Below are 14,770 nucleotides of genomic sequence, written 5' to 3' on the forward strand. Positions count from 1 at the left end.
GAACTTTGATGGCACTATGGTGTTGAACGCTGAGCTGTAGTCAATGAATACAGTCTCACATAGGTGTTCCTTTTGTCCAGGTGGGAAATGGCCGTGTGGAGTGCAATAGAGATTGCATCATCTGTGAATCTGTTGAAGCGGTATGCAAATTGGATTGGGTCTAGGGTTTCTGGGATAATGGTGTTGATGTGAGCCATGACCAGCCTTTCAAAGCACTTCATGGCTACAGACGTGAGTGCTAATGGTCAGTAGTCATTTAGGCAGGTTACCTTGGTGTTCTTGGGCACAGGCACTATAGTGGTTTGCTTAAAACATGTAGGTATTACAGACTCGGACACGGAGAGGTTGAAAATGTCAGTGAAGACACTTGCCAGTTGGTCCGCGCATGCTCGCAGTACATGTCCTGGTAATCCGTCTGGCCCTGCGGCAAGGTGAATGTTGACCTGTTTAAAGGTCTTACTCACATCGGCTGCGGAGAGCATTATCACACAGTATTCCGGAACAGCTGGTGCTCTCATGCATGTTTCAGTATCATTTGCCTCGAAGCAAGCGTAGAAGTAGTTTAACTCGTCTGGTAGGCTTGTGTCACTGGGCAGCTCTCGGCTGTGCTTCCCTTTGTAGTCTGTAATGGTTTGCAAGCCCTGCCACATCCGACGAGCGTCAGAGCCGGTGTAGTACGATTCGATCTTAGTCCTATATTGAAGCTTTGCCTGTTTGATGGTTCGTTGGAGGGCATAGCGAGATTTCTTATAAGCTTCCGGGTTAGAGTCCTGCTCCTTGAAAGCAGCAGCTCTAGCCTTTAGCTCAGTGCAGATGTTGCCTGTAATCTATGGTTTCTGGTTGGGGTATATACAGTTGAAGTCGGAAGTTTACATACACCTTAGTCAAATACATTTAAACTAAGTTTTTCACAATTCCTGACATTTAATCCTAGTAAAAATTCCCTGTCTTAGGTCAGTTAGGATCACCACTTTATTTTAAGAATGTGAAATGTCAGAATAATAGTAGAGAGAATTATTTATTTCAGCTGTTATTTATTTCATCACATTCCCAGTGGGTCAGAAGTTTACATGCACTCAATTAGTATTTGGTAGCATTAACTTGAGTCAAACGTTTTGGGTAGCCTTCCACAAGCTTCCCACAATAAGTTGGGTGAATTCTGGCCCATTCCTCCTGACAGATCTGGTGTAACTGAGTCAGGTTTGTAGGGCTCATTGCTCACACACACTTTTTCAGTTCTGCTCACAAATTTTCTATAGGATTGAAGTCAGGGCTTTGTGATGGCCACTCCAATACCTTGACTTTGTTTTCCTTAAGCCATTTTGCCACAACTTTGAAAGTATGCTTGGGGTCATTGTCCATTTGGAAGACCCATTTGCGACCAAGCTTTAACTTCCTGACTGATGTCTTGAGATGTTGCTTCAATATATCCACATAATTTTCCATCCTCATGATGCCATCTATTTTGTTTAGTGCACCAGTCCCTCCTGCAGCAAAGCACCCCCACATCATGATGCTGCCACCCCCGTGCTTCATGGTTGGGATGGTGTTCTTCGGCTTGCAAGCGCCCCCCTTTTTCCTCCAAACATGACGATGGTCACTATGGCCAAACAGTTCTATTTTTGTTTTATCAGACCAGAGGACATTTCTCCAAAAAGTACAATCTTTGTCCCCATTTGCAGTTGCAAACCGTAGTCTGGCTTTTTTATGGTGGTTTTGGAGCAGTGGCTTCTTCCTTGCTGAGCGGCCTTTCAGGTTATGTCGATTTAGGACTCATTTTACTGTGGATATAGATACTCTTATACCTGTTTCCTCCAGCATCTTCACAAGGTCCTTTGCTGTTGTTCTGGGATTGATTTGCACTTTTCGCACCAAGTATGTTCATCTCTAGGAGACAGAACGCGTCTCCTTCCTGAGCGGTATGACGGCTGCGTGGTCCCATGGTGTATACTTGCGTACTATTCTTTGTACAGATAAACGTGGTACCTTCAGGCATTTGGAAATTGCTTCCAAGAATGAACCAGACTTGTGGAGGTCTACAATTTTTTTTTCTGAGGGCTTGGCTGATTTCTTTTGATTTTCTTATGATGTCAAGCAAAGAGGCACTGAGTTTGAAGGTAGGCCTTGAAATACATCCACAGGTATACCTCCAATTGACTAAAATTATGTCAATTAGCCTATCAGAAGCTTCTAAAGCCATGACATCATTTTCTGGAATTTTCCAAGCTGTTTAAAGGCACAGTCAACTTAGTGCATGTTAACTTCTGACCCACTGGAATTGTGATACAGTGAAGTAATCTGTCTGTAAACTATTGTTGGAAAAGTTACTTGTGTCATGCACAAAGTCGATGTCCCAACCGATTGCCAAAACTATAGTTTCTTAACAAGAAAGTTGTGGAGTGGTTGAAAAACAAGTTTTAATGACTCCTACCTAAGTGTATGTAAACTTCCGACTTCAACTGTTCGTACTGTCACTGTGGGGACGATGCTCAAACAAACATGTGTATCTGTAGTTGGTGTTCTTCAACTCTAAAATGCACTAGACAGTCTAAGACAAAACCCACAAAGAAAAGACATCAGTCAAATGCATATGTTGTCTAAATAGTGATGGCAGGGGTAATTCAAAGTGCAGTAGGATGGTTCTCCTCACAGGTGAGTAAATCAGCCCATGCTTGGTGAATAGCACTTGGTTGATCTCTGGGAGCAGAACACAAGAGAGCTGATTAGATCATGTGAGACAAAAGAAAGAGACAACAATGAATAATATAAATCATCACAGCTAAGGAATGTAGTTTGTGAGCTAAAAATGTACATCCTGACAGTCTGAGGCAGGGTGATCTGCAATCGTCCTAATCCAACTATTGACAGGGATAATGTGACATGTTTTATTTGTCTGTATGAATGAAATGAGTGGGTCTGCCTTGATGACTGTATTAGCTATACACTACTTGTCCTATAGAATTTTGTAGTCTTAAATTATTACTTTGAATAAACTGATAGCTAAAATGCTCCTTGTCCTGGAATGACATGCAAGCTAGTGATAAAGCTATCTGCTCCTGCTCGCTAGCAACATATCTACTTGTTGTAACTAGCTAGCTACATTACTAAGGTTGCTGTGTTCTATGTTTGAAGTCATTTTCCAGCTTGCATTGGTATCAAGTTTCTATAAATAAATAGTTAGATTACAAATAAATAAAACTTGATTTACCTGATAGCAGTTTGTCGGACGGAGAGCTCTCTCGAGCTGTCACCAGCTGTAACTACCTTAAGTATGGCTAACGTGATTGGCAGGTGTGATCAGCAGCGATAGTACCATAGATAGTACAACAGTTTTGATTGGTTTACAGTTTAGTACTCAGCGGCATTTGCCTGTCCAGCTAGCTAACATAAAAGTAAGTATTTAGAAAAAAAATGCAAGATTTGACATTACAAACGTAAATGTGTTAAGAATTTTTTAAATACTCACAATATGTGAAGCCAGCTCCACCTTCGACAGAGATCAATCATGTCAAAAAACTAATGCAGATCAAATTAAATCACATTTTATTTCTCACATAAACATATTTAGCAGATGTTATTGCGGGTGTAGTGAAATGCTTGGGCAAGATAGCTTGCCTATTACTGAGTGCAATTGCCACCAATTACATATTGTTTGTACAGTGTAACTATTAATTATTATGAAATAATTACAATACTTGTTAGAGTGTAATTACATATATAATCACATTGTAATAAGGAACCCTTCAAATGTAGTGTTAGCGTGAGGTTTTACTGACAATGCTAAATTAATGGACATTATGTACAGTTTATATGACAGACAAAGAGGGATTGCATTGACCATCTGATATCTGGTATCACTGTTAAAATTCCTTGAGACAAACACCACTGCAACAAGCATACAGCAGACTTGGGTTCAAATACATGAGAATTTGAACAAACTTTTCTGTGTACACAGCCCAAAACAATTATCCTAGTTTTATTTAAAGTATTTGAATGTGAAATTGTAAAACCAAATATTCTATCAGGATATTTTAAGACAGTACAAATAGTATTTTGGGAAAGTATTTGAATGTAAAAGTATATTTATTTGCTGTTTGTGCAACATAGTCTGTATACATATCCTCTTGTCTAATAAAAAGTGTGACAGAAATAATAATGATTCCATGCTATCTAATAAAAAGTGTGACAGAAATAATAATGATTCCATGCTATCTAATAAAAAGTGTGACAGAAATAATAATGATTCCATGCTATTTTCTCCCCTACTGTGTAGTCTTCTCCTCCACACTTGTTGCTATGGTTTGAAAATTATTCTTCACACACCTGAGATTCCTGTGCCTGCAGTGTTCATTATGTTTCACGCATATGGGGACATGTTTGAGACATCACAGCTAGAACAACGTTTAAAATCAATTAACGGCACCTCACAGCTGCCAACTGGAAACTACATGTCAGATCATCTAACAGACTACAATATCAGCATCATTTCAAGAACATACTTATTTACAGTGACGGCCTACCAGAAGTCAAAAGGCCTCTTGCAGGGACGGGGGCTGTGATTAAAAATAAAATAAAAATATAGGACAAAACACACATCACGACAATAGAGACACCACAACACTACGTAAAGAGAGACATAAGACAACAACATAGCATGGCAACAACACATGAAAACACAGCATGGTAGCCACATGACAACAACATGGTAGCAGCATAAAACATGGGACAAACATTATTGGGCACAGACAACAGCACAAAGGGCAAGAAGGTAGAGACAACAATACATCACGCGAAGCAGCCACAACTGTCAGTAAGAGGGTCCATGATTTAGGTTTTGAATGTAGAGATGGAGATAAAACGGTCCAGTTTGAGTGTTTTTTGCAAGACCCACTGGTTGATGCGTATTTATAAAACCCTCTTAGGCATCACTCTCCTCTATCTGTGATACCTACTGCAGCCCTCATCCTCTACATACAACACCTGTTCTGCCAGTCACATTCTGTTATTAAAGGTCCCCAAAGCACACACATCCCTGGGTTACTCCTCTTTTCAATTTGCTGCAGCTAGCAATTGGAACGAGCTGCAAAAAACACTCAAACTGGACCGTTTTATCTCCAGTCAGGACAGGTCGTTTCACTGAGCAGCCATTATGAACACAGGCTGTAAAACAGTGATCACTAAGGTCATTACAGAAAACACCAGACTGATAACCATCAGGATTATTTGTAAGGATAACATCCAGGACATGACTTTAATGAATCAAATACCAGTGCCCATTTGAAAATAACATCTATTTATAATCATTAGGTTTGCTTGGTGAAGCTGTAACAAAATAATTAATTATATGGAGAGAGAAACAACTGACCCCAGTACAAGTATATTACTTTACTATCCATCCCTTCCAATCTGTAAAATTGTAAGAGAGCAGACAAAACAGCACCAACAAAATAATTTTTGCTGTTGTAGTTGAGCTTACAGCACCCAACAATCACAGTGAGTCATGAATTGCAATTGCAGCTGTCAAAACTGCCACCGGCTACATTGTGCATACTGTAGCATTGCTTAGACACCTGCCTATTGCCTACAGACTGCCTTCACACCACTCCAATTTAACACCACACTGTCACTATGGCTCACTTCCCAGGTGGCTGACACAGCCAGGAGCAGTGTTTTGTACGAGTAGGTGAGGGAGGTTAACATCTATTGATCTCACTACTATGTTGTCTATGATGAACAGCCCCATGCTTTAATGAATGCAACTGTCAGAGCGAATGAAACACCTGGTCGCCCTCGGCCTGGCACGTAACCCTGGTCTTCTTAAATCACAGTCAATGATTTAGAATGAATAGGCATTCAATGAATAGCCAATGATTTAGAATCGATAGTCATTCCCTCCAACATGGACAGCCATTGATTAAAACCTAGAGATACTGGAAGACAAAGGCTTTTCTCTACATTCATTGGCCATGAAAACAGGGATCATGTAATCAACCCAGTCTAATTGACAAATAAATAAGGATGCTTGAGGAGATCCATTTGAATAGTTACTGTTGCGTTTCCACTACATGATACCCCTATAAATTCAATTTTAAACCCTATGCCTAACCTTAACCCTTACCTTAACCCCCCTTTTCTGCCGTTCCAATATCCACTTCCAAAAATAAAACAATTTAATCTACAGTGATGTAGACATGTAGAGATTGATATGAGTAACTGTATGAATCCATCATGATGCGCTTTTTGATAAAGCCTTCACAAATAGCCAACTGTTACATTCAAATAGGCTACTGTATAGGATGCGACAGACACTCTGTCCAGTACCTGTTGCATACAAGCAGGTGGTCATCAGAGGCAGCTGTGCACACTGCGGGCAGCCCACTGAGGATTTGGTGCACATTTTCACAAATTACTTTACTGTAATGAAGGCTATGCTGTAAAACAGCTGAATAACTTTGAGAGCGTTCAAGGGTTATTTATTTCACTCTGCTCCTCTCTGTGGAGTGGGAAACGTGGGGACCGTTGATGCGCTCAGTTTGGTGATTCTCCAATGTGGATAAGTTGACAGTCACAGTCAGATTCACTGTCAGTCTCCGCTGATATTGGAGGAGTTGAAACGTGGACACCTGCTCCTCTTGCCGAATAGGTAAGGTTTAAAATGTGAATTTTCATGTTTTCTAACCTTGATAGGCTATAGGAAATAATTTTACAATCGTTTTTCTGAAAAGATTAAATTAGTAACATCACTTTTCCTATAGCCTCTGTCATTTGCATTCTACAATCATTTCAATCAGAGCCAGTTTTGTGCCACTGCAAACTTAGAAAATATTTTATTTCCTGGGAATATATATTTCTAGGATTCATTTGGGTAGAACATTTTACAATGTTTTCCAAATTAGGGAATACAGGACATTATTTGGCAGAAAATATATTTAACCTAAGTTTTAGTATGCTATATGTTTACTAAATAAGATGTATTTGGATGTGGTTATAAGGTAAAATGACAAATGCTTTATAGTAGAACTTATATGGTCTTTAATAACCAGTGATTCTACCTAGACAGGGTGTCTAACAGGCTGACATCCATCAGCACTACCAAGATAAAGACCTGCATTAGTTGCCATTCAAATGCATTCTCAGAAAGAGGTGAATAACACGTTAGGGAAATGTTTGCGTGCCTGGGGGCATCCCCTGGCATTATTAGACTAAAATGTTCCAAGCTAATGTGTTGCAGCACTTTGCAGAGAGTGAAACCCATGTGCACAATGTGCCTCTATTATCCTGAGTCCTGTGTTTTTCATCTATTGAGATATCATATTGAATCAGATATTCCCTTTGTTAATATGTTCTGTCCTTGGTAGAGTTATGAGGCCAGCGGAACAGATATTGACTGACAGGGATATAGATTGTTTAGTGTTCCAGCACTGTCTGTCTCCCAGTAGGAGAGTGGGTGAATGTTTAGACATCCTGTCCCACTGGGCAAAAACTGGTTGAATCAATGTTGTTTCCATGTATTTTCAAACAAAGAAAATGTGGAAAACTGATTGGATTTGCAAAAAAAAAGGCATTTCATATTTTTTTCACCCAACTTTTAAACTAAATCTAATGACATGGTGACATTTGTTGTTGATTTCATGTTGAATTCACGTTAGTTGAGAACTCAACAAAATGTAAATCAAAACTAGATGTTGAAACTGACATCTGTGCCCAGTGGGGTGGGTTCTCTGACTAAACATTCACATTCACAGCTCTGTTCCACCTATTTTCCTGACCAGCGGCAGTCATGAGTACATTTTATTTTGTTGGTGCACAGCCATCACTTTGCAATCTGAAGAGGACCTCAAAAGTCCCTTACCCTATTTTGCTGCATAATGTGGTTGAATTCAAAATAGAGAAAGACACATACTACCCACTGGGCACATATGTAAATTCAACATCTATTCCACAATGGTTCAACGTCATTTCATTGAAATGATGTGGAAACAACGTTGATTCAACCAGTGTGTGCCCAGTGGGTGTAAGTGCTAAAATAGGATCCATCTGTCCATCAACTGCACTGTGTGATTCCTGTTTAAGCATGACTAATCCATGTCTCAAAAGCACTTGAGAGACAGTCAGAGACAGTCAAGATTGTAAATGTGATTGGGTAAAACCGTTTTGGCTCTGATGGTTTGCCCTCCCTACCCGGCACAGTGTCTCTCATGAACATGGTTCAACTTCTCAACTCATACCATCTGTGTACCTGTTCACAACATGTTCTCAACATGTGTTTCTGTTGAACCACTGCTAACACAGTAAGATGCTGAATGTATGCAGTCATCTATAGACTATATAGAGTCATACCCTAATGATCATGTGACTCTTTTAGCAAAAAATTATGAAATGAGGTCACAACAACAAATCTGTTGTTGTCAAGCAAAGCATGATTACACATTTAGAGGCTTGTTGAACTAAAGAGCATATTTCTGTGTCATTCATGTGTCAGTGCTTCTCATTTGCAGCACAATTCATAGTATAAAGTGAATAGATTTCTGAATGATTTACTATAATTTCACTGATTAAAGACATTGCCCCAGCTAGCACAACATGCTCTGAGAACCAATGTTTTTTCCTAAAAGCTCAAACATGGTTACATTTCATTTCACTTTTGGTAATGTTCTAGGAACATTCTCCAACTGGTTTCACATTAAGAATGTTCTCAAATAGTTCAGAGAACGCTAAGAAACAATGTTCTTCTGTGGAAATTTCACTACTTTAGCGTTTTCTACAGGTTTCCCCAAGGTTCTATTTAAAGTCCTGTTCTCAAATTGTTCCGAGAACGTTAAGAAAACTTTCCATAAAAACCACAAGAAAACTTTAGTAACGATCAGAGAATGTTCTAAGAATGTTATTTAAAAACATGTACATTCCGTTCTCAGCATCAACAAAACTCTCTCTACCTTCTATCTTGTTAAGTGTGTTCAGGTGCGTTGGCCTCGCCCACTAATTGGCCACACCTGATCTTAATGAGTGCTTGTTTCCTTTGAAATGGGGTCTGTTTGAATAGATTAAATTAGCGCAGTGGACTAATTCCATGGACAGAGAACATAAGATTATAGGTCTGAATCTCACTGATGCCGTGTCACAATAAAAAAGAAATGTGTTTGCATGATTAATGCCTAAGGAAATAAATGTTCATGTGTCCTGTCTGTGCTTGGAGTAAAAAAAATAGTTAACCCAAAATACGGTGTTATTAAAAGTCTTGAAACATTCAGTGAAAGTTTTAAAGACATTTTCACTTCTGTTATCAGAACATTAAAAAAGACGTCCAGTTTTACAGGTCAGGAAACACATGGTTTCGTTCCCACAACCAATGTGAAACCAAAAATATATGTTCCCAGAACTTCCAAGGAACCAAATGTGCTAGCTGGTTGATGTGCTGTGTAAATATACTTTATGCATGTTTTATTCACTCTAGGCGCCAAAGGGAATTATTAGATTCCAATCCAACTGTTCCAACCCAACGGTTATTCAGTGGATGCTAGTATCATCCAGAACAATCAGTCCAATCAAGGGATACAGGGGGGCACAGACCTCTCAGAGATATGTTCACTGTCACCACAGTGCTATAATAGAAACAAGCTTTTAGGTTAAGTTATTTAGTTTGGATATGAAGAATTTCAATAGACTTGACACAACCTCATTAGAATCCATTGAGCCCAACAAAAACAAGTGGACTGATAAGCTAAGTCTTCCTTTTTCTATCTTCTCTCTAGGCACCTCTGGCCCTTTCTACAGTGTGACGTGCTTGACCTACTAAGATGGAGGGCAGTGGCAGTGGGTGGGCTGTAGATCTGGTCTCTCCTGGGCCGTGTGTGGCTGGCATGGAGCGAAACACCAGCGGTCAGGTTTTTGAGGTGGCGCTGCAGAACTCCTCCTCGTCCAAACTCAGCCCTCAGTTTGTGGGGGTGGAGCTGCCGCAGTCCTTCAAGCTGCTCATCATCCCCTGCTATGCCCTGGTGGTGCTGATCGGGGTATTCGGCAACTACCTGTTGCTCTACGTCATCTGCCGCACCCGCAAGATGCACAATGTCACCAACTTCTTCATAGGGAACCTGGCCTTCTCCGACATGCTGATGTGTGCCACATGTGTCCCCTTCACCTTGGCCTATGCCTTCAACCCCCGTGGCTGGGTGTTTGGGAGGTTCATGTGCTACCTGGTTTACCTCATCCAGCCAGTAACTGTCTATGTGTCTGTTTTTACTCTCACTGCTATTGGTGTTGACAGGTAAGCCTTGGTCGAGGTGGCTTTAACTATCATTCCATCTAAGTCAGACTAGACAAAACGTTTTGATTTTGGGTAGAATGAACACATTGCTATTACATTTCTATTTAAGCTTCTATCGCATTACGTAATTTCATTTCCACCACAGGTTTGATCATTTATCCTCTATTGACATTTCCTCCATGGTGTTTCAGTATTTGCGGCTGTAACAGAATGATGATTAGGTATACATTCGAGGTCTGTAACATAAAATACTCTTAACAGCTCTATTCAGCACCATAATATGACTCTTCTATAAGCTCAAGTCAGTTGAAGATGATTTAATTCCCACTTCACGTCAATAACAATAGATCCAATAATCTACAGCAACAGTACAAGCATGTGATATCAGTGCGACACAGTGCGACAGTGCAATTACTGTCAGATCAAAAAGCAAAAACATACCAAATCACACTTTTTTCATGCTTGTAAATGAGCTGTTATGTAGATCTAGCTTTTCCCGCCTGTTCCTAGGTACTATGCCACAGTGCACCCTCTGAAGAAGCGGATCTCAGTGCTGGCGTGTACCTACCTCTTATCTGGGATCTGGCTGCTCTCCTGTGGGCTTGTGGCCCCGGCTGTAGCCCACACTTACCATGTGGAGTTCAAGAATGAGGGCTTCACCATCTGTGAGGAGTTCTGGATGGGCAAAGAGAAAGAGAGGTTGGCCTACGCCTACAGCACGCTCTTCATGACCTACGTCCTGCCTCTCTCTGCACTCTGCATCTCTTACCTCTGTATCTCTGTCAAGCTGCGTAACTGTGTGGCGCCTGGCCACCGCACCAAGAGCCAGGCCAAGGCCCAGCGAACCCGCAAGCGCAAGACCTTCCGTCTGGTCACCTTGGTGGTGGCGGCCTTTGGCGTGTGTTGGATGCCCATCAGTGTATTCAACGTGCTGCGGGACATTGACATTGACCTGATTGACAAGCGCTTCTTCCTGCTCATCCAACTGCTGTGCCACCTGTGTGCCATGAGCTCCTCCTGCTGTAACCCTTTCCTGTACGCCTGGCTACATGACCGCTTTCGCGCCGAGCTGCGCAAGATGTTCACCTGCCATCACCGCATCGGCATCCCTGCCAACAACTGTGCCACAAACAGCGTGGTGCTGTGAACCACTTCATCCCACGCTCCCACCTTTCACTGGATGTGTTCAGAGAATGTCCTGAGGTATTTGGTCCTGGAACTAGCTGGATGATTTTCTGTCAGGTTTTTGCACAAGTACTGCATAAGATAAGAATGTCAAATGAATACATTCATTTACAATTAAGCTTAAAAAATATTTTGAGAATATACATTGTTGTGCATATTATGTACATTTCTACATGATGAAGTGGTAGTTCATTGCAATAAACTGTGTCACAAACAAGACTGCTGCAAAAATGCGTAGTGCATTAGAAGTTTTCATAGACATGTTGAACTATCAGAAGTTGGTTGAGCAAGATATGGACATCTTCTGTTTGTACATGTATATGCTGTTTAAATAAGAATGTTCTTTATTGTTCAGGTTATTCCCATGATACAAACACAGTGATGGTTTAATAATATATGTTCTTTGTTTGGTGTTTACTTGAATTCTACAACCTCAAGGCTGTGACTGACAGGCGATGCTCATTACCACATGGGAACACGGCTACCAACCTCAGAAGCGGTCCTGGCTTGGGGACAAAGATGATAGCTTTCATCTCTCAACCACTAACACAAAATTAAACACATTATTTGGTCATTTCGAGAAAGATTGTAATTTATTCCATTTAACCTGGTTTCCATTTTTGATCAATTGCATGGTTAAAACACTCCTCAGTATAGTAGTTTTAATTTCTGGGTTAATGTGACCGCATTGATGATGTTGCATCATGCATGTTACATCTTTGTAAATGTAATTTGAAGTATGGATTCTTTATTTCCCATATTAATGTGATGATTTTTTGTATTTAAATATATAAAGAAAAGAATAGGTTAGGATTCATCACCCAAATCAAGTTATTAAAATGCAGATGATTGTCTGGTAAAGCAAGTCTAGAGTTGGTATGAAAGAGCAGTCAAACATAATTAATTTATTATGATATTAATTAGATTTTTTGGTTCATTAAACTGTTTCAAAAATAAATGCGTTTGAGTTGACTCCTGAAGAACATTTGAAAAAGAGAGGATTGAAGAGGGAAATAATTCTTGCCATGATCACATACACATTCAAGACTCCTGTTTTTCTCTCAGGTTGGTTATGGCATTTTCAATGGTGTACACTGTATATGCAAAAGTATGTGGACACCCCTACAAATTAGTGGATTCAGCTATTTCAGCCACACCCGTTGCTGTAAGGTATATATAATCGAGCACACAGCCATGCAATCTCTATAGACAAACATTGGCAGTAGAATGGACAGTAATGAAGAGCTCAGTGACTTTCAACCACCTTTCCAACAAGTCAGTTTGTAAAATGTCTGCCCTGTTAGAGATGCCCTGGTCAACTGTAAGTGATGTTATTGTGAAGTGGAAACATCTAGGAGCAACAACAGCTTAGCCGCGAAGTGGTAGGCCACATAAGCTCACAGAATGAGACCGCCGAGTGCTGAAGTGCATAAGAATCATCTGTCCTAGGTTGCAACACTCACTACCGAGTTCCAAACTGCAGCTGGAAGCAACGTCAGCACAAAAACTGTTCGTCAGGAGCTTCATGAAATGGGTTTCCATGGCTGAGCAGCCGCACACAGCCTAAGATCACCATGAGCAATGCCAAGCATCAGTTGGAGTGGTGCAAAGCTCGCCTCCATTGTACTCTGGAGCAGTGGAAACGCATTCTCTGGAGTGATGAATGACGCTTCACCATCTGGCAATCCGATGGACAAATCTGGGTTTGGCAGATGCCACGAGAGCGCTACCTGCCACAATGCATAGCGCCAACTGTAAAGTTTGGTGGAGGAGGAATAATGGTCTGGGGCTGTTTTTCATGGTTCGGGCTAGGCTCCTCAGTTCCAGTGAAGGGAAATCTTAACAATACAGCATACAATGACATTCTAGACAATTCTGTGCTTCCAACTTTGCGGCAACAGTTCGGTGAAGGCCCTTTCCTGTTTCAGCATGACAATGTCCCCATGCACAAAGGGAGGTCCATACAGAAATGGTTTGTCGAGATTGGTGTGGAAGAACTTGACTGGCCTGCACAGAGCCCTGACCTCAACTCCATCGAACACTTTTGGGATGAATTGGAACGCCGACTGCGAGCCAGGCCTAACCTCCGAACATCAGTGCCCAACCTCACTAATGCAATTGTGGCTGAATGAAAGCAAGTCTCTACAGCAATGTTGCAACATCTAGTGGAAAGCCTTCCCAGAAGAGTGGAGGCTGTTACAGCATCAAAGGAGGGACCAACTCCATATTAAGGCCCTTGATTTTGGAATGAGATGTTTAATGAGGTGTCCACATACTTTTGAAGGTAAATGTTCTGTCGGTGTCTGCAGTCTGTTTTGAACAATTTCAACATTTAATGAGAAAGCTTGCACTGCTTGAACCATTTTTAAGCTTGCACTTTGTTTGAACCATTGCTCCCGAGATGGTGAGGGACTCTCTATTCACAGGTTTGTGGTTGTTATTTATTGTGAATTCTTGTCTGTGGGTGGGTCAGAGACCTCATCTCATTACCATGGTTTCTCACCTATTCCTTGTTTTTTTTTATATGTCTGAAAGTACACTACAATATCAATATACACAAGAGCAGGGCAACATCCCACGTGCACCACATCTATTTCGATGGGCACAAGCGCTGTTCCTGACAAACTATTCACACCCCCCTTGTTGGCAGATTAAACATGTTAAAGCTTATTTCCTGTAATTCTACACATTTTGTCATGGGGTGCAGAGAAAATGTTACCGTTTTAAAGCAAATGTTCTTTCAATTCTATACATTTTTCCATGTATAATGTGTCTTCATGTGATATGAGTGACTCAAACATAAAATCTATTGGTTAAGAAACCTAGCAAAAAATGTTACATGACATGGGCTAGTTGATCTGAACATTTGACAAGTTATAAATAGCACTAAGGTATGCAATGACTGACATGACAAAAACAAATGCACTACCCAATTTCAAAATTCGATGATTACAACTTTCAAAAGTAAGTTTAAAGCCGGACTGAGTTCCTTAAATTATATATATATATATTAACACGCCCCCTGTCCTCCCCACAGTTTGGGAACCACTGCTCTAAAGGTCAGGCAAGACAATGTGATCACAGATGAAGTTACCTAATTCTTCAGAATGTGTAGACAAAATTACTTTATATTTTTACTAATAACCTGTGAGAAATGTAAAGGTAGTGATGCATTTATTGAACAGAACCCAAACATATATTCCTTGCACATACACAAGTCATTTCTCAGTTAATTAAAAAATGTCTAGGTCAGCGGATCATAAGACCTACAGCTATTATTATAAGTCTTCAAGCTGTCTTAATAGTATACATGACAAAACA

At 40.6% G+C, this 14,770-nt stretch overlaps 1 protein-coding gene across 1 annotated transcript; it reads left to right on the forward strand.

Moving 5' to 3' along the window:
* Positions 1-9,797: 9,797 nt before the first annotated feature.
* On the forward strand, positions 9,798-11,411 carry LOC120054699 (prolactin-releasing peptide receptor-like). The gene is made up of 2 exons (XM_039002244.1): positions 9,798-10,264; positions 10,775-11,411. The coding sequence occupies exons 1-2, from the start codon at positions 9,798-9,800 to the stop codon at positions 11,409-11,411; spliced, it is 1,104 nt and encodes a 367-aa protein (XP_038858172.1).
* The last annotated feature ends 3,359 nt before the right edge of the window (positions 11,412-14,770 follow it).

The sequence above is a fragment of the Salvelinus namaycush genome, chromosome 1 (genome assembly GCF_016432855.1).
Source record: "Salvelinus namaycush isolate Seneca chromosome 1, SaNama_1.0, whole genome shotgun sequence".
NCBI lineage: Eukaryota > Metazoa > Chordata > Actinopteri > Salmoniformes > Salmonidae > Salvelinus > Salvelinus namaycush.